We start from the raw sequence: 19,771 nt of genomic DNA, 5'->3' as shown, positions 1-19,771 counted from the left end.
GTTGACAGCGGTGGACAGCTGTTAAGCAAGTTCAGAAAATAATAAGTTATCTCTGCTTTTGAGTCACCCAGTTTCTTCTGGCTGGCTTAAAACTCTTCCCATGTCAGCCATCATAGCACTTTTCTGTCCTCTGCTCACAGCAGCTAATGCTAGGCAATGGTTCATGCCTGCATGCATATATTTAATGTTTATATCAAAATAAGTCAAAGAGAAAAGGAACAAAACTGCTGAAATTCAGTATTTAACACAGGTAACACCAATTTCACTAGTTAACTGTTATATGATTACCAAAACGTATACAGCAATGTCTTAAACTACTTGTTAGTGGAAAAAGTAATGTGAGTACAATAACATGTTATTCAGCAATGCACCCCCCTCAATACTGACTCCGACTACCATACTGTATTGAAGGGGGCAGAAAAAAAAGAGATCCCAACGTAGGGATCGGAGTTTTACATCAGAATAAACAAACCATGAGCTGTGCGCAAACGGCTCACAAAAGAATTATGTGATATGTTATCACAACACTTTTCATAGACGGTGTTTAAATTACTGAAAGGAAGGAAAATTTTGTGGTAATGAAGAATAGATTGCTAATGTCAATGCTCATATCTTGTCTTAACTGTCATTTGGCACTTGTAGCGATATTGGCTGTTAACTGGGAAGGTGTAGTAGAAAATGGAAGAAGAACTTTGTATATGCATGCGTACAGTTGGCCAATATGAAAAACCAAACAAAAAAGAGATATCTGACTTGGTAGTTGCGGTGCAGTGTTGAGTAAATTAAGGTATTTGCTTTATTTTGCAGTATCAAAAGAAACCTATAATATGACTGCAGTTACAGACAATAAGTAATTGACCAATTGCCCAAACTGGCTGATTTAATAGTTCCAAGAGGGAGTTCAGATGTTAGTCTTCACAGACATAGCCACAGCATGTTAAAAAATGGCATAATTATAAAAATGCAAAGAAGATGCTAAGATTGATTTGGTAAAAAAATATAAAAATAAATTATTTGGAATGGTATTGTAAAAATGGATATTATGCTAGTGTGTTCTTCCATTTTGCCTTTCTTAACACCCTTTCTTTCCATGAGTATCTATATAGGCTATAAAGGTGACCTTGGCCAAAATGACAAGAAAACTTTGTACTTCATTGTACTTGTACTCATTTAAATGAAGGAGTTATGAAGGAAGGAGTTGTTTTGCTATATTCTAGTCATGATATAATTAGCAGTTATTAAAGTTAAACACCAATTCTTGTTTGATTCCATTTTGTACAAATAACATTTTACCGCTAAAGAGCCCATCTTTATTTTGTTAAAATTACTGTCTAATCATCTTAGTAATTTGGTGAGAAGTTTCCATGTCTCAGAAATGAAAATTTGCTGCCAAATGGCAGAAGCATTCACAATATTTCTGTGAAAACAAATCCAGCAAGTAAACAGTAAGAAAGCACTGAAATTGGCAAAGATATGTGGATTTTGTAGTCTCTTGGGCTGTTACGTTTGCTGTCGTTCTGAATGTTAGTAAAAATTGACAAAATTTTCACTGTTCTCATCTGAGTTTGTTTATGCGGTGTGGAAATAAATAAAAAAGAAGAAAAATGTCAAACACCGGAGTGCCAGGAAACTTGAATCTAGATAGTAAAATTAGTAATGGTTGCCCAAGAATACATTCAGATCTCCAAGTGGAATTATTTGCATAGAAAGCCTTTCAGTAGCACTACAACCAAAGCAACAGGTAAGATTTGTGAGACTCTAACTTTTTTAGGTATATGGCTCAAAACTACCTACGATAGCAGCTAAACAAAGAATCCTCCTGAAGTAAAATCAGGAATAATCAGGAACATTAAGATTGCTTAGTCAAGAACTTATTGGGTCACACTTCCTGAAATAAATCTTTTGCGTTCAAACACTCGCAACTCAAGGTTGTATCAATCAGAGTTCAGACGATTGCACCATCGCAAATGGGACCAGAGGGCCCATCTCTTCCACAACCATAGCTATAAAATTCATGGAGCATAAGTGTTGTGGCTTCTACATTCCCAACCTTTCCCTCTCCTAAAATCTTGGCTAAAATAAGACTTGAATTGTGTTAGAACAGCCAATAAATGTTAGTAAATGGATTGAAAGACACATGGTGAACGAATAAATAACCCTGATGAAAGTAAGGTCCCATTCAGTTGTGAGGTTACACATTGACTGGAAAACATTGGCACATGGCATCTTCTGGACTTCTGGAGACTTCTTATGAAGTCAGACAAGACTCTTGAAAGCTGTCTTTTGTTTCTTTAGAAACTAGTTAGTGTACATCCGTTGTCTTTTTGGTCTCAGAAAGTTGTAAAAATGTCTTCGCTTTGATGAGAAAACACTGTATTAATGATTAAAACATTAAAAACTTGTTTTTCCCTTCACCACTTACATCGGTTGGTAAGAACGCTTGAAATCTATGCGCTACGACCAACGTGTAATGCTCTTTTCTCCATTATGTTTTTAAATGAAGTGATTCCCTCCAGTGCTGATAAGCTTCCCTTTCTTCTTGAGTCTCTTCAGCAGACAGGAGGCGATGCCTAAGGCTCCACCCTTCAGAAAGCGAACAAAGTTGTCTCCCACTAGCGGGCCCATGGCAAACAGACCTGGTTCCTTGGTACACTCAAAAGTGTAGGGGTGGATGTCAATGGGGTTCTGCTTGCAGGAGACAGGTTTTGTTGGATCCTGACCCAGGTACTGGCCCTGCCCCTTCAAGAAAAACAAGTTTGGATTGGTTCCGATCAGTACTAAGGCCATAGAGATCTTGAAAGCCTTGAGGGAGCTGTTCCCCTGCAGTAAACACTTCATGTCAGACTGGAAGGACACCACACAGTGTTCAGGGAAACTGGTGTAGTCCGGAAACAGGCTGACACTGGCATTGCCAGCCATGCTACCTGTGGCAAGCTGGGGATTTGGGCACATCTTGGCACATACTGAAGAGGCAATACTAACTGTCTGGGGTCTGTTTGAAGCAGAGGAGGGAGCCACATTTGTGTTGGTCTGAGAACACATCATGTTGTAAACTTTGTGGTACTCTGGATACAGGGTCTTGGGCAGCTGTTTGAAGATGAGGTCTGGGTTGTCTACGCTCTTACGAAAAACATGCAGCACTCTAATGTTGCTGTTAAAAGCACACAGAACTGCATCTGCAGCGCTCAAACCGGCACCTACGATTAAAACTGGATCAGAGTTCATATCCAGTTTTCTCTGGCTTATAGCCAAACCTAGGTCTGAGATGCTGTGGAATACAAAAGGTAGGTTCTCCCCCTCTACACCTAATCGAACTGGTGAATCAGACGCACCGGTGGCCAGAACTACATTCTCAGCAAACAAAGAGAAAGGGACATGAGTGTCATTCTGCACCTGCTGGTATCCCCTTACTTCCCAGAGAGCCCCTCCTCCTCCTCCATTGTTTAGACATTCAACTCCATTTCCCTGAAAGCCTTCATTCCCACCATCTCCCACCCCTCCATCTCCTTGATCAGTGTGCCCATTTTCCAGACCTTCCCCCTTGAGCCCCCGGCAGAGTTTTTGGACAGAGGTCACGTAAGTATTGTCAACAAAATTTTTTTGGAGACCCTTTAGCTTCACATAATTACGGTAATAGGATGAGATCTCCTCTGGGGTGGCTCTATCACTGGTCATATCCCTAGGGAGAAGAGAAAGACTATGAGGAAAGTGATAACACAGAACTGAACCATGTCTTTGCTTTCCTTGTACAGTACCTGCGTTTCCCATTGATTAAGTCTCTGTAGTTAACACCAGGAAGTTCCATCCAGATGCCAAGACTAATAGTCAGCATGGAGCCCTCCATTGCCTGAGAAAGGCAGAGGGAAATGCAGTATTAGAGAAGAACAAAAACAAAACAATTGGATCTTTACACTGAAGTTGCCGACTACACTGTAGCTTACATGCCAAGCACCTCCAGGTGTTGCCTTCCCCAGCACCAGATGTGGGATGTGTTGTTGCTTGTCCCTCCTCCACTGGAGGACAGGGGGGAACTCATAGCCAAAGTCAGCATTGGGGTGCAGTAATGTGTCAAAAAGCACAGCCACAGGGTTCCTTGACCTCCCCTCAAGACCTTCACTCAAATATTCCAGATCCTGCAAAAATAAAATTTCCTACCATGACACACATGAGTGACTGTGATCATGCGTACATATGCATGGAATTTGTAGACATTTTTACCTGTTCAGTAATGGGTAGGTGCTTGGTCTCCTGCAGTTTCCTGTAGAGTATCGGGTTTGGGTGGACAGTTGCCGCGTCTAGGTAGGGCTTGTGTCCGCTCAGCAGGTAGGAGAGACAAATACCTGATGGACCATTGCCTAAAAACAGACCCAGGTTTGGGGTGTTAGATTAGCATTTCAAAGGAGCACACAGCATTGTGTGATGTAAGTTAGACTGAGAAAGGTGAATTTAAGATTTTGTGCGATAACCCTAGACCTAAGCACAAAACATTTACCTATGATAACCACAGGAATAGTGGGTGGGTGCTCTTGTGGCAGAGTGGTCTCTTCCAGAAGAGGCATGGCTGCAGCCTGGGCCAGAGCCGGCACTGTGGAACGACAGAAATGTGAAGAAAGTTCCAGAGATTTGTGTATCTTTATATTTGATACTCGACTAAAAGCAGAGGCCTATTTGTGCTCTGTCTCCCCACTGCTTCCATGTTTCTGGGTCAGATTATTTGAACAGGTTCAAACTGGCTTGCTGTCTTTGTGTCTGCCAATGTTGTTGTTGTCTCATGTTAGCTTAGATCCTGTCTCCGTCCATCATCATCAGCTGACTCAGAAAGAAACACATGCACACACACACACACACACACACACACACACAGTACAGGGAAAAAAACTTTTATTCATCCTGTTATTGTGCTTCCACACACAGCCATGACCCTCCCTGTCTGTCTGGAGCTTCACACACGTGGAAACACCCCGCCACAACACAACGTGCCCCCAGCTTTTCTCTTTGCCGTCCCGCCAACGTCCACACACCCCCTGTCCTATCAAACATGGCCTGGAGCGAGGCTAGCCTCTGTTAACCCCGGTGCCGCTTCCCAAACAAAAGGGAGTTCTAATCAGATTTATGTAGGCTTGGGTCTGTTGTGAAACGTTGCAGTTGAGCATGTGTAGTGTGTGTTTGTGTGTTACGCGACAGTGCCATTGTGTGCCCGCCAGGCAGCAAATCCCCCCTGATCACTTCTCCGAGTGGGCCCTAATCCCACTGGGCCTGTTTATGTCTTTACCACCCCTTTCAGCAGAAGCAGGGTGAGAATGAGGTCCTGGCATGCTGACAGACCAAACCATCAGAGCTCCTCCTCCTGTCATACCCTTCAACCACCCACTACCACCAGCGCCACCACACACACACTCACAGACACTCCCGCCAAAACATTACCCACCAGCCACAGCAAACAGTGCCCACTTGCCCCAGTTTCATACTAACCAAAACACTGCCCACACCATATTTGTATTACGTCCAAAAACACTTCCCTTGAAACTCCCATGCCTCGCTGCTGCCATTACAGCCTGCCTCATTTCAAAGGCACCCTTCTTTCCCTCCCAGCCTCTCTTTGACCTGCGTCTGTAGGCCAGCCGGTTGTCTTTGGTTGTCAGCTTGTTTACCTTTATCAGTCAAAGCACTGAGATTCCACACATTGCATGCCCTGTTTGGATAAAGTTGTGCCCCCAGTTGGCAAGCTGATCCTGATATCTCCATGCAACTGGCCACTGTCTACATTCATAAAAGTTTTTCCTCCTTTTTACTGGAATTTTGCTACATCACGGCCTAACAAAATGAGTTCATTACAGTAAGTGCACTTTAAGATATTTTATGCAACCTAAGATCGTAGTGTTGTCATATATTCCCACCAGTGTGTGATAAAGAACATTTTCAAAAATATCCCCATATGGTTGACAAAACAGAAGTATGTTGTTCAGTAAGGACGTTCATTCTAGACCTTGAAAACACCATGCATAACACAACAGATTTAAAGGTACAGTTACAACAGTTTTGGAGCTTTCAACTACATCTCATATCTGTAACAGGAAGTGGAATAAAATTAAACAATCAAACAACCTAATGTATGTATCTTACTCAGTCCCTTGACAAAGGAAACTTAGTCTTCCAGCTTATCAGAGTGGATGGATAGATGTACATGATGCAACAGCAGAGCGGTGCAGTTGTTGCATCATTTGCTGTTTACACCTTTTTCACAATATAGTTTGATATTTCAGATATTGTGGTGACAAATGCACGAGTAAATAACGAACATAAGTCTGCGTTCTTCATTTAGACTGCTGTATTCTTGCCCTTTAATTAACCAGCTCGACGTCAAAGTAAAATGAGTGCGGATCAAACTGCTTTAGCCGGGAGGAAAACCCTGAATGTGTTTTAAATTGAGGGAAATCTTGACATTAAAACGCAATACATCCACAGCCAGTAGAAATGTTTACTTCATTAGTGGTTTGTTGTGCTGTTTCAATGCTCTTTTCATGCGCCCAGATGCGCGCGTCTTGCATGTTTTGCATCGTGTGGAGAAGACAGACGATACTTTTCTAGAACATGGTGTAAGAATTGTGGGCCGTATATTGGAAATAAATGACACTTAATGATAAAGTTTTACTGAACGACAAAATGTCATACTTGAAAATATTACTTCGCTTCTGACTTTGTACATTTTGGAAAGGTACGTGTGGTATTCACAGGCCCACGACTACAACCTCGCCTATGCAACATTTTAATTTGCACAGATCAACCTGCAGCTCGGTTACAAAATTAGGTTAATTTGTATCAAGAAATAGAATGCAGAGGCTATATAAAAACGCGAATGTACCGCAGCACAAGCTACTTGCGCAGCAGAATGATGTAGCAGTCTGTTACCCCTCCACATCATCCTCACGGACCCTCAAGCTGAAGCCTCCCGCTACACTCCTGACTCCTGAGCAGCGGTCCTCGCTGCCTGCATCCAATACGGCACAAGGGGCACATGCGGCAGCGGCTATGACATCTTCATTGCGTAATTTAGGTCAAACACACACACACTCCCAGGCATCCGCAACACCAAGCACAGGATCTCACAGGATCTTACCGCGTTGTGATGTGTCTCTCTGTGTCCCAGTCGCTTCCTGTTATCACGACCCACGGCAGCGTTTCTAACCGTATAAATAGGCAGACACCGGTGGGAGGACCTATCCAACTGTCCGGGGTCTTGCATGAGATAATAAGCCAGCCTCTTTCTCGTCATCACACACACACACACACACTTACCTCCGTGCGGTTAAATCCGCGCAGACCTGGTTTATTCAGGTTAGATCAGCCTGTAAATGTCGTCTGAGGGGTCGGACCTTTCTGTGATGACACAGTGTGTGTGTGTGTGTGTGTGTGTGTGTGTGTGAAACCGGGTCCTGCGTTTGCTTTTGTCGTCACATGCGCATCTCACGTTGCACCGGCTGGCGCGAGCGCGTTCACGGAGAAAGAAGAGAGCCGGAAGATCGGATCAGCATTTCTCAGCATCCTCACAGCGCCGCCCCTGCTGCTCTGCTCTGCTCACAGAGTGGGCCCAAGGTGGACAGTTTATTTTTAAGAAACGCAATGCTCAAACATTAGTCATGCTCAGGTCAAATCCACTGCCGTTTGTTGTTGTTTCTGGCTGCACAGGAAAAAAATAAATAAAGCTCTGCCTCAGGCTTCTGTAAGCTGTGATATGTTTTGGATCCCACAGTGTTTAAGTGTTGGGCATAATGAATATAATTGTGGTTTGGCTCTTTTCAGAATCATCTGGTAGTGTTTAGGATTAAATATACCCAAAAGGTGGTGCTGGAGAAATGACACACTAAACTTTATGCATTTCCTTTGTACAAGTGGAAGAGTTCATGTGGTATAGCACTGGTAAAGCAGGGGGGACCTGAGTGGTCCTGTGACGATCAAGAACATCGTCACAAAATTAAAGGCAATCTATTCAATTCTTGTTGACCCAGCTCTCTGTGTGCTGGACAAACAAAATAGTCAATGGACACATGTTGCCGTTCTCAGACTCTGCTGTTAAAACCGCGTATGCTGTATTTCAAAAGAAATTATGCTTTGTCAATGAACGGAAAATGAGTATCATCAGCCAGTTAATATTAAGGCAAAAGACTGACTGAAGAGAAAATCCACTAATGCTAAGATCCAGATGTGAGCAGAAAGAATTACTGTCTAGCAGTTGTATGCCCTTCACACACTCCCAAATCTGTCCAGACTCATATAATATATGTGACAGATAAAGAAATTCATCACACAGTGCAACAACAATCACCTGATGCTCAGTATCAGAAAAACCAATGAGGTTATGGTGGACTGCATTGCTTCAGATATGAATGTGGCTGGAGAGAAGCTACAGACTTTAAACATGGGCACTTCACACAAATCTTCAACCCAGCAGCACAGAAGATGTATGAATGAGAGCATTTGTGCTAAATTTCATGCAATCACCTCCAAGCACATCAGAGATATTGCATTCATGAGAATAGGGCAGACAAACAGACAGACGATCCAAATATCATCAGTGCAGAGGCCAAAATACTGTGTGACTGAGCTTAAAATAGTTATAGTGGCTGCACTGTTCGGTTTCTGGTCTCCTAGAAATGCACTTAACAGCTTGTCTGACATGAACTGAATGACCTATTTAAAATGCTGCATTTATTTCAAAGTGCTTTGCATGTTTTCAGCATGTGTATCCCCATACTAAACCTTACGAGTTTAATCTTTAACCCACTCGCACTCTGTTTCTTAAATTGTATTTACTGTTCCTTAAAAGTCATGTTATTTGTCCATGCTGTGTCCCAATGTCTGTCTTCATTAAATTATCTTGTGTTGTTTTCAGTGCGGTGAAGCCAAAGACAATTTTCCACACTGTGGACCATTAAGTTTCTAACTAAGTAAACATTATCCATATGCTCATGAGTACAATTGGACTCTATAGGGAGGAAAACACCAAGACATTTTGATACATTTTCCACCTGACAAACTGGCCTACCTTTAGTTCATTTTGAGAATCCACAAGTGGTTAAATTTGATTACTGTAAAGCTCTTTAACTCGGTGAGTAGCTCGTTTTGACAGCAGCTGACATCATAGTCCATATTTAAGATACGGTATTAGGTAAAGGGAATGTGCAGTTTATCTTGGTATACAGTCATAAATATTCATGAAATCTTTGCTACCACTTATGCACTTAGCTTATATAATGTACTGGTTTAATTATTTGTATATCAGACCACTAACAAGCTCATCTGCAGTAGCATGTATGACGTTCCCCCCGGACTGTAGCGCCAGACCCACCAGCTGTCACTGCAGTCATGCGTAGCCCCGCCCCCTTATTTCATGATCCAATGAGCTGGGAGAATTCGCCACTTCCGGTCCTCTTTACACATGTGAACTTGCCGCTAGCCAAGTGAACGACACAGAAAGTAGCAATAAACGCTACTGAAGATGGTCCAGTTCAGTAGAATATGTTTCCGGAAAGTAAGTACTGTAGCGAAATACGGTAGGATTTCAAATTCATGAAATCGATTTATTTATAAACACTTGTTATTGTGAGATTGGAAGTTATGCTAACTGTTAGCTAGCTGTTTTGCAAGCTCTTGCTAACTGCTCAAAATATTAACACCGACAGTCTTTGTCCGTATGATGTCTCATCGGCATATCATGTTAGTCAAACGTATCCACCTGTAACTGACCTGTATAAGAACAGCTGTATGACTGCACATTAGTTTAGGTTTAACGGTGTAAGGGAACCAAATATCCTTTAACTAATAGTCAAGTCAAACAGAAAAGATAGATTGTAAAAATGATACACATTATTGCAAGAATGTTAAGCTTGGGAAACTTGGAAGTGCCAAGTTTCCCACAACAGAGTTTGACCTCGTTTTAGAAGTTGTAGTGGTATGATAAACATTAGATCCCCTGATTCTGAGAAAGTGGTCCTTCAATATCACCTATTTATAATCAGTGGCATTATCCCTGAAGTTATTTTTTATGCATTTTGAATGTCATCACTGTATTCTGCCTTATTTGTTCCCCCTGCAGTATGGAAACTTTGTGGACAACCTCCGTCTGTATGTTCGTGGAGGCAGTGGAGGTATGGGTTTACCCCGTCTTGGTGGGCAGGGAGGAAACGGGGGAGATGTTTGGGTGGTGGCTGCAAAGAACATGACCTTAAAGAGGGTCAGGGACAAGTACCCCCAGAAACGTTTTGTTGGTGGAGCAGGAGCCAACAGCAGGTTTGTTCCCACAAATCCAACCTTAAGTTTCCTTTAGGAATATCTGTTTAGCAGTCACTTGCACCAGTTGATCATAAGATGTAATAGATTCCTGTGGACCAGAGTTGTTTTCTTGTATTTAGTTTGTGTGAATATAATGTATTGACAGTGTCCAAGCACTTAAAGGAGACAAGGGGAAGGACATGGAGATCTTGGCTCCTCTTGGTATCACAGTCACTGCTGATGATGGAAAAATACTTGGTATGTCAGATGTCTTTTATAATGTCCCATTTTGTACAATGCACGGTCAGCAGTCAGAGGTCACACTGTATCCATATCAACACAAATCAACGCAGACATTTCATCTGAAATATAAGTGATGTACACACGTGAGATTGTATGTCTATGGTTTCAGTTCCTCATTTGTGGCATAAAACGTAGAGATCAGTAATCAAATGCAACTCGCATTGCAGTTAAAACTTGGCCTCATATTTGTCCACCTTTTGTCTCCAAGGTGACCTGAACGTTGAGGGTGATCGTTTGATGGTGGCAAAAGGAGGATCCGGAGGCTGCATGTACTCTGCATTCCAACCCAGTAAGGGCCAGACTAAACACGTAAGGCTGGACCTCAAACTCATCGCAGACTTGGGCCTTGTTGGGTGAGAGCTGAAACACATACGAACACTGTTCATTACAGCTGAGACTCGAAATATTTCTCTACATATCTGATTTTCTTGTCTATTCATTATAAGGTTCCCAAATGCTGGAAAGTCCTCTCTCCTGACAGCCATGTCCAATGCCACGCCTGAGATTGCCAGCTATGCTTGTGAGTACATAATCCTTCACACATGCACAAACTGTGTGTTTGTATTCTTATTTGTGCATTTTTATTCCAGAGTTGAATGATGCTTGAAGTTTAAATGCTGTGATCTTTTTTTTTTCTAAAACTTTTATTATTTCACAGTTACAACTTTGAGACCAGAGATTGGCAAACTGATGTACAAAGATTACAAGCAGGTATGGGAACGTATGTTATTGTGTTGTCCTTCAACTGTCCGTTGAATTAGTTTCATTTTAGTGGTTTCTCTTCAATGAGTTGTGGTGTTCTTATCTATCTTTTCTATTTTTCTATCTTATCTATCTATCTTTCTATTTATTTTTGATAGATTTCTGTTGCTGACCTCCCAGGCCTGATTGAGGGGGCTCACATAAACAAAGGAATGGGCCACAAGTTCCTAAAACATGTGGAGAGAACCAAGCAGCTGCTGTTTGTGGTGTGTAGTGTTAGTAACGCCAAGTACTTAAGCTGACGCCTACATGCATGTTTTTATGTAGTCAGAATATCCTGCTGAAAATTACCTATGATGATGATGGAGTTTAATTTGTGTGGCTGCAGGTAGATGTTTGCGGTTTCCAGCTGGCAAGTAAAACACCGTTTAGGTCAGCATTTGAAGCTGTTCAACTTCTCACCAAGGTGAGACTGATAATATGAAAGACTTTCACGGAATCCAAATGTCTGGACCTCACTGCTCTTGCAGACTCGCTGGCTTTTCAGACACGTCCCTGGGACGTCTGTGACTGCTGAGGGCTGTCCAAACACACATTTTATCCAGTCCACAAGGCGCCTCAGCTGGACTTTCTACAGACCTTGAGAAAGTCGGCTTGAGGGGTAGACTTCAGATTTAGTTTACTGCAAAACAATGACTTTATTAAAACATTACTTGGATCACGTACCCAGCTGGTTATATAGCCCTGAATACACGAGTGAACATGCCACAGTATGTGTGAATGAAATCTGCAAGGGCTCAGTCCAGAAGGTGGACATTTGGATTCTGCCTCTTTCAACTTTTGCCATTCATGTTGTAAGAGCCATGTGGAGAAATTCATGTTTATTTTTTTTAATTATTCTTTGTTTACTAGGATGTTATTTAGTTCATTGTGTGTGAAGTGCTTAGGTTAACCACTAGGTGTAGCAGACGGTCGGGTGTTGAGGTGATACAGTTTTTCTGACCGATCACAGCTGAAGAGAGCTAATCTAGAGATGTGAAACCAAGACCTCTACTATGGAAATATAATTACTGATGGTTGGGTTTTTTGTCTTGAGGAGACAACAGGAAAGTCATGCCAAATTAAAGTCTTTTCAATGAAGAACTTTGACTATTGAGGATTTTTTCACGTCAGAAATGTTGCAAGACACCTGCTCCGTTAGTGGCATGTAGAGATAGAGGCAGCTGCCACTACGCTTGTTTTGGCTTTACCTTCTCCATTTACTTCTTCATCACCTGTTTTTTTGTCCATTCACTTCTTCATCATTTACTTCTTCCTCCTCTCTCCTCAAGGAGCTGGAGTTGTTCAAAGAAGAGCTCGTATCAAAGCCTGCTTTACTGGTGGTGAATAAAATGGACCTGCCTGGTGCTGAGGACAAACTGGCAGAGTTGAAGGAACAACTACAAAACCCAGATGGTAAATTTGATGGATGTTGTTTTGAAGTTTTATTCATTAGCTTTTGCAATTTTCAAATTCAGTTGAAATTATTATGTAAATGAGGTTATGTTGTTAAACACTGCCGACATGTTGAGACAATTCTGCATTTAAGCAAAAGCTTCCTCAATACACTTAACTCAGTTTGTACTGCAGTCAGTGCTGCTAAGATGTGAAGTGTGTGTCATTTAGAAGATCTGTGTTGATCAGGAGTAAAAACTCATCAGGAAATATCAAAGCAGAATTTCTAACCTCAATTTTTGCTCAAAATATCACAGTGTAACTGAAAAATGGTCCCATGGAAATCAGCCACCATGTTGAATGCGGTGCCAAAGTCCCTTGCTATAATGTACAACAAGTACTTTTAATGAGCTGCAGTTTGGATGTCAAATGATGATTATGGTGATGTAGTGGCTTATCCATTACAACCACAATACCAGGATGTATAAGTTATCATACAGACTTGAACTTATGAGAGATTTAATTGAATTTGGCCATGACACCAACGGTGGGGCCAGCAGGCGCAGGATTGAGGCATCATTAAATGCATCAACAAGGTAAACAAAAACAAAGCACATGCTAGTGATCTTTTGCTCCTGTTTGACAGTTTAAATTTGGTGCCATATCAGACTTAATGTACTTTCTGCTAAGAAAACCTAATTCAGCTGGCTGCTCTGCTCTGATTAAGTTAATAACCTCAACTTAGAGAAACAAATGGAAATCCTCCCTTTAGCGGTTTACTGGTTTATCAGTAATCTGCTGACAAGACACAGGAACAACTGCGATGGGAAATTTTGCGTATTAAATGCTAACCTGCTAAGTACTGCCCAGTCTGGATATTATTATTATTATTTCATTACAAAATGTACTTTATAGGTTGATGTACTATAATTACACAGCGGTGGAATCAGAGAGCAGTTAACCTCCAACCACTTGAAATAAAAATAGGAAAAATAGTTATAGTTTGGACCAGTCGCAACAATAAAAGGGTTAAAAGATATAAAAAAAGAGCATTAAACATACTAACAAAGAAACACGGGTGATGCTGGTAACATGTTAACAGGGCAATAATACACACTGGGCTTTTGTGTTGTTAAAATTTCAACATTAATTCTGTTGTTGTTTTCCCCTCCTGCAGAGTTTTGTGATCTGTTGCCTGATGACATGATACCAAAGAACTATATAACCTTCAGACATGTGGTTCCTGTCTCTGCCTCCACCGGGTTGGGCATCGACCATTTGAAGAGTTGTATCCGAGAGTCGCTTGATGAAGTAGCAGAAACCACAACAAAGGCCACCCATCAAGAAAGACTGCAGGCACTGAGGCACCACTCACACACGGACCACATATTTCAGTAGAACCTACAGCACACAGTGACAGATGAGTTTTATTTTCTCTGTCTAGAAATCCCTTCGCTCTAATTGAGCTTTAATTGCAGATAAATGTCATGCACTGAGGAAAGACTGGTGCCAGCAGAAACTATTTGGTGTCAGTTCAGACTTGCCAAATAGCAGAGGATGAGTTTCTCACCGACAGTCATGGCCAGAACATCCAGTGTTAACGAAGCTGCACGGGTTCAGCTTGAGGTAGTTGAAACCTACTTCAAATAGTTGCTTGTTTGGTTGGAGGCTGTTATCAAAATCTAAGACACTCTTACAGTGTCCATCGTTATTCAGGAATAACACTTTGTAAAAAGACAGGTGAAAAGCGTTTGAGCATCAAAGGGATTCATACACTTACCTGTGAATGGACGTGGGGCAATAAAACACAAAAGCAGCCTGTTAGTCAGAGCTGCATTATGTGGAGGTATTTATACCAACTCCTTCAGGTGGCTCACGAAGATCAAGATTGTATTTATTTTTCCGGATGTGTGTTTTGGGGATGCACTGATGCAACTTTTTCTCCCTCTGTGATTTTGATACCTCAACACTGGGCATCCATCCAACAATAGCGCCCTCTTTTACATAAGTTTTTAGAAACTGTATAGATTGGTCTGGCTGATGCCATTTCACTAACGAGGGTCAATATTGGATCAGGGCATCAAGTGTGTTGTTCATTTACTATATTGTAATTAAAAAAAAAACAATTACAATATGAAGTCAGTTGTCCAAGTATATCTGTGGTGTATCTTTTCCCCCAAGTTAGAGTAAAAAGTCTTAAGTTACTAGAAATGTCAGCATAGACGGATGTGTCAATGAAAGTTTTATTTTATATTAAATATATTACAATACTGAATGATTAAGAGGAAAAAAAATATGGGGATTGATTTTTGCATCATCAGTCTGTACAGCATACAGCAAAACTAAATAATAATAATAATAAAAAAAAAAGACAGCAACTGCAGTATTTCAATTTGAATGTGTACATGTGGGGTTTTCAGGGTTCCTGCAGCAGAGTGCTGATGTGTCTGACAGGATGGGACCACATGGTTGAGACCTGGTGTGTACATAAATACATTCAAGTCTCTGGCCAGACAGAGACAGACACCTCATCTGTGGGGACATTTTGCCAGAGTCGTCCTGTTGGGATCTGTCAGTCGGACTGCGTGTGCAGGCGGATGCAGCAGATATGTTTGGAAGTTTGACAGCTGTACAATCACAGAAATCACTGCAGCCTGCACGGTCCCATCCTTAGCGGAGAGTCCTCAGACTGTCGTACAGTGCAATGTCCAGAGCACCGGGACAAATGTCTCGATGTTGCACAGTATTGTGATGTTACAAAATGTTACTCGAGAGCTCTGAGATGATGCTCTCCTCAGCCTTGGGTAGCCTAGGAAGGCGGCTGGGCCATTAGACTCTGACCAATACTTTGAAGAAGAAAGCTCTGGCAGAAGGCAAATCATGAGCCCATACAACTCTCATTTACATTATGTGTGTCTCATATGATACAGATTAGCACATGCCAGAGGAACGACCGCTTCTATTGGCCCCGGGACAAATGTGTTTCAAAAGACTCAACGTGTCTCCATTCCATCAAGACACATAATTATAATAATGCACTTAATTACTGTTTGAATTGTTACTGTACATAATGCTGAGAAAAAAGTGAACATTACAAAGGTACTTAATAAAAAAGATACTAGTAGCAATATTAGTTCAATATTGTGAAGATCATAATACCTATACACTCCTAATGCGTACATGAATTACAAATGAGTGCCCACATCAGAACAAAAACAGTAAAATGACAAACGGAGGCCTCTAAGACAACAGTTTCTACACAGGGTAGAGCAATGAGTTGTAACTGTACAAAGAATTTGCTTTTGGGGAGTGATATGATATTTGTTGCCAAACAAACCCCACCTTATACAGCTACACTGGCATCTGTCAAAGCACAAAATTCTCAGTTTTCATTTGTTTTTTTAAACAGTGCGACTACGTGCCATTGTCCTGTCGTTGCTGTCAAACGGTAATCTGCGATACATGAACCCATTTAGACAACAGCTAACAAGCAATGAGTGGGACTGGGAGGGGGTGTCTTTCAATGACATGCTCATTTCCCATTATGGTCTCATAAACAGCCTACCAGAGAAATAACTTGATAAAGAACTGTCATGCTGTTGGTCTTCACAAGCTCAAACAGCAAGCACTGTACAGCATAGTTAATCATTTACAAGGCTAAGTATCTCAATCATCACAGCTAAATCCAAAATGCACGCTTCAAAGATCACAGTTTCCAGATTCTTGCCCGGTTCGGTCATCAAACCACACTCGCGATATTGACGTCATTACTCTCACATCCATCTGAGTGACTTATTCACGGGAAATTAAATACATCTTAATATTATCGATGGGAAATTTCTGCTTGAGCGAAAAGTGGCACATCTATAACTACACCAAACACATCCCATCCGTTTCACTCAGGAATGGCACATAAAACTATTTAAATCTTCCTAAATAATACTCATCAAACAGCTGCTGCAGCAACATTCTCCACAATCAACATCTTTATCAATACTTCCTCTGTCAGTTACGGGACGTCTGTGCGTTTCTCCCAGAGATGGATGAAACCAGTGCCAAGATAATATAAAAACACTTTTACATTCTGCTGTGGATGGAGAAAGCTATATAGGTCACAGTCACACAGGGGAAGAAAAATCCCTAAAAAAGTGGGGGGGGGGAACAAAAAAACAGAAACACAGACAGAAGTGAGGGTCATCTCTACACTACGGAAATCCGCTTCTGTCCACAACACAACACAACAGGAAGAGGAAAGGAGAGACGTCGCTCTCTGTCAAAATAAAAGCAAAAACGTACTCTGTGTGTATTTGACTGTACATATTTACACACTTACAAACAACGCGAGGGGAGGAGGAGCAGGGCGGGGTAATGGGCTATAACTGGTGATACAATACAGGTTGCCTATAGTGGAGAGAAAGTGTCAAAGCCTACACAAAGTATAAAATCACTGCTCCCTCGCATGCTTTCCTTCCAGGTCAGACAGCTGTTCTTACAGTAGGAGGAGGTTGCCAATAAACAGGGTCGTCTCATGCATACAGTGTTGGGAGCTCTACAGTGATTCACGTGCATCAAAATGATCCAGCAAATCCGGCGATGCAGTTGTGTGATATGAGGACCTGCTCTGGACTCCGCTGCTCCTTTTCGGAGAGGAGCACCAAACAACTCAAGCAGGCGGTGGCATTGAAGCGAGTATGATGAGAGCAGAGCTGAGGAGCACGTGTCAAGGTTTCAGGATTTAGGACAGGTGGTGGTGGTGGCGGAGGTGTATGTGTGTGCGTGTGTGTGTTAGGGGATCGGGGGTACCAGAGGTTTCCAGTCCCAAAGGTGAAGCCTGAGCAGACGGGAACAGCTCAGTCTGAGCTCCAGCTGGTTTGGAGTGGATGTGGAGCTGGTTTCTTCGCCGGCACTCTGCAGAGATCCACTGAATGACACTGCCTGGCAAGACAGCCTCGGAGATGCTTGTACACACTGACTCACACCCACATTTTGCCTATTTCCACTCCAGTGGGGGGCGCTCTCTCTTTCTCTTTAATCGATTAGAGTCAATTTTGTTTCATTGTTGTTGTTTTTCATCACAGAAAAGGAGAGACAAGTGTAGTTCCTTAAGGTCTTTTGCCGAGTGGTTAACACGGCTGTTATATTGAAGTCTCCCACAGCTGAGGAGACAAGGAGAGGGAAAAAGCACAGAATGAAGGGGGGATGAAGGGGTTGAGGGGAAGACAAAATGAAAGAAAAGACATGTTAGTAATTTGAATTCCGTGCTAAGCTGTGCTTGATTATATTATGATAACAAAAAGAGGAAATAACACCAGCCATATCTTATCGTAGCCTTTATAACTCTCACAATTTTGTCTTTGTAAAGCCATTATCACACTACATTACACTTACCAAGAACAAAGACTTGGCATTATGTATTTAAGCACTGACCTGTCAAACGTCTTGGATTTAAGTCTTATGCTGAATTCAGACTACATGATAATGACCTGAACTGACAGTCAGGGGGCATTTGGGTGTTGGGTGAACAATGACTCTCATTATCTCATGAAATGAGTCATAGTGGAAGACTCTGACCACTAAGAAATGTCACAAATTTTTCATCATCTGTTGCCTAGTTTAACAACTGTTACAGTGTGTTCTGTGACATTTGCCAGAGAATATGGTGAAATGAAAGAGCCTTGATCTTATGACCTGTAACCATTAGACTATAACCCTTAAGACAGAAGTATTATAGCCAACTAACTACATATTTCTGCTGAGCACCCACATGCAGATGACTGTTGGTGGTAATTCAGTCTTTTGCATCTACAAATCATCTATGTGTGTCACACGAGTCCTGAAAAACCACAAGCTATGAATATGTAGTCTGACTCGTCTCTTTGCCAAGTCATGGCAACAATTCAGGACTCTATAAGCACCTAAACAGAAATAGTGACCATCTGAAAAGGCAAAAATATCATACCGTCTGGCATATCCTGGCATTAGAAAAAAATACACAGAATTTCAGTCAGCATTCAGCTTAAGCTAAAGGTCCAAGATAATATTCAGCTCCAGCAGGTCAGCAGCTCAGTCTGGGGTAAAAGATCTACTCACTTCATAAATTGAAGATAATCAGTAACCCATAAGACCTCCTGTATTTTGTGTGTTCCTGATTGATACTTGCCCTGGCACTCTGCCTGTTGGCTTTCCTCTGGTCGTCTGGAAGGGGAGGCATGGGGTACGGGTATCTCCTGCTGGATGCAATAGATCCTGTAGAGGAAGTGGGAGACTTGGCAGGGGATAGCGTCCTGAGGAAAAGAGGAAGTGACATTATTAAAATATTGCCTTTTATTGTGCTCTGGTTGGTTTGGGATTAAGTTGGCCAAAGACACAGATAGATAAATGAGGGGAGTGATTTCAGGAAGCTGAGCCAATGTTAGATCTGTGACTTTGGGCAACATCCTCCTTGAGCTACTCTAATTTTTCCCTTTTCACATTCCTACAGAGAGAGGTTGATCTTAAAAGCTCTTATCAACGCTCACCAAAGACAAATCATTCAATCTGGTAAAAGAAAATGAACGAGTGTAACCAGAGCTCAGCCTTTAGGGACAACCTCTGCACACAGCAGTGCACAGTTCCCAGCAGCAGTATGGGCCCTGCCATAGTTTCCTACACCTCGCATGCTTCACCTTGCTCAGCATTACTGTTTCTATTGTCGTGCACTGACACACAAACCAGAATCGGCAGAAATTCACCTTCAGCCACTGATTTAGAAAAAGCATGCTGCTAAAGGTAACCTCTGCTGCCCCCTGAGATGGTGTGTAGTTTACAAGAGTTGGATCAGTGTGTGTGTGTGTGTGTGTGCCCACGTTTAAATGCTGGGAGCAGGAAGTATGATGAGGTGAGTGGGAAGGCAGACCAGACCGGAGCTGGGTGAGAACCTGTCTAGTGAAACAGCCAGACAACAGCACCACTGCTGTGTGATGATGGGAAACACCTGGAGTGGTCTAAGTAGTGGAGAGAGTGGGGAGGTGGGTGCACCACTGGTTCCAGATAATAAAGCTTCTCCTCGTGTTGGCCGAGCTTG

General features: G+C 42.1%; 3 protein-coding genes across 6 annotated transcripts in view; 1 reads left to right on the top strand and 2 right to left on the bottom strand.

Annotated features, from left to right (window-relative positions):
- Positions 1-21: 21 nt before the first annotated feature.
- osgin2 (oxidative stress induced growth inhibitor family member 2) lies at positions 22-7,417 on the bottom strand. Of its 2 annotated transcripts, none has more exons than XM_046399746.1 (6): positions 7,297-7,417; positions 4,493-4,585; positions 4,219-4,355; positions 3,942-4,133; positions 3,756-3,847; positions 22-3,679 (listed from the first exon to the last, which is right to left on the bottom strand). In XM_046399746.1, exons 2-6 carry the CDS (start codon positions 4,557-4,559, stop codon positions 2,494-2,496), a joined length of 1,674 nt encoding a protein of 557 aa, XP_046255702.1. In that variant the 5' UTR covers positions 4,560-4,585; positions 7,297-7,417; the 3' UTR covers positions 22-2,493. The 2 variants fall into 2 exon arrangements, with proteins under 2 accessions (XP_046255702.1, XP_046255701.1); XM_046399745.1 differs by lacking the exon at positions 7,297-7,417 and adding an exon at positions 7,118-7,263.
- A 1,968-nt stretch (positions 7,418-9,385) lies between these two features.
- gtpbp10 (GTP-binding protein 10 (putative)) lies at positions 9,386-14,820 on the top strand. The gene is made up of 10 exons (XM_046398456.1): positions 9,386-9,529; positions 10,094-10,287; positions 10,436-10,527; positions 10,781-10,925; positions 11,019-11,092; positions 11,231-11,283; positions 11,433-11,540; positions 11,663-11,740; positions 12,606-12,729; positions 13,886-14,820. The coding sequence occupies exons 1-10, from the start codon at positions 9,497-9,499 to the stop codon at positions 14,104-14,106; spliced, it is 1,122 nt and encodes a 373-aa protein (XP_046254412.1). The 5' UTR covers positions 9,386-9,496; the 3' UTR covers positions 14,107-14,820.
- Positions 14,821-15,240: 420 nt separating this feature from the next.
- adam22 (ADAM metallopeptidase domain 22) overlaps positions 15,241-19,771 on the bottom strand; it is a 58,071-nt gene continuing 53,540 nt past the window's right edge. For all 3 annotated transcript variants that reach the window (XM_046398453.1, XM_046398451.1, XM_046398452.1), the window contains 2 exons: positions 18,869-18,992; positions 15,241-17,864 (listed from right to left, as the gene is read on the bottom strand). In XM_046398453.1, coding sequence (XP_046254409.1) covers positions 17,844-17,864; positions 18,869-18,992 — 145 coding nt within the window. In that variant the 3' untranslated portion in view covers positions 15,241-17,843. The remainder of the gene's footprint in view (positions 17,865-18,868; positions 18,993-19,771) is intronic.

Source organism: Scatophagus argus, chromosome 9 (assembly GCF_020382885.2).
Source record: "Scatophagus argus isolate fScaArg1 chromosome 9, fScaArg1.pri, whole genome shotgun sequence".
Taxonomy (NCBI): Eukaryota; Metazoa; Chordata; class Actinopteri; family Scatophagidae; genus Scatophagus; species Scatophagus argus.
The sequence above is the reverse complement of the archived record's forward strand: the minus strand, read 5'-3'. Positions and strand labels throughout refer to the sequence as shown.

Coding starts and splice junctions, on each gene's coding strand:
- osgin2 (XM_046399746.1), bottom strand. CDS start 4,559: ATGCCTCTTCTGGAAGAGACCACTCTGCCACAAGAGCACCCACCCACT. Junction 4,134..4,218: donor ACCTACCCATTACTGAACAG/GTAAAAATGTCT, acceptor TTATTTTTGCAG/GATCTGGAATATTTGAGTGA. Junction 3,848..3,941: donor CACCTGGAGGTGCTTGGCAT/GTAAGCTACAGT, acceptor TGCCTTTCTCAG/GCAATGGAGGGCTCCATGCT.
- gtpbp10 (XM_046398456.1), top strand. CDS start 9,497: ATGGTCCAGTTCAGTAGAATATGTTTCCGGAAA. Junction 10,528..10,780: donor TGATGATGGAAAAATACTTG/GTATGTCAGATG, acceptor TTTGTCTCCAAG/GTGACCTGAACGTTGAGGGT. Junction 11,741..12,605: donor CTGTTCAACTTCTCACCAAG/GTGAGACTGATA, acceptor TCTCTCCTCAAG/GAGCTGGAGTTGTTCAAAGA.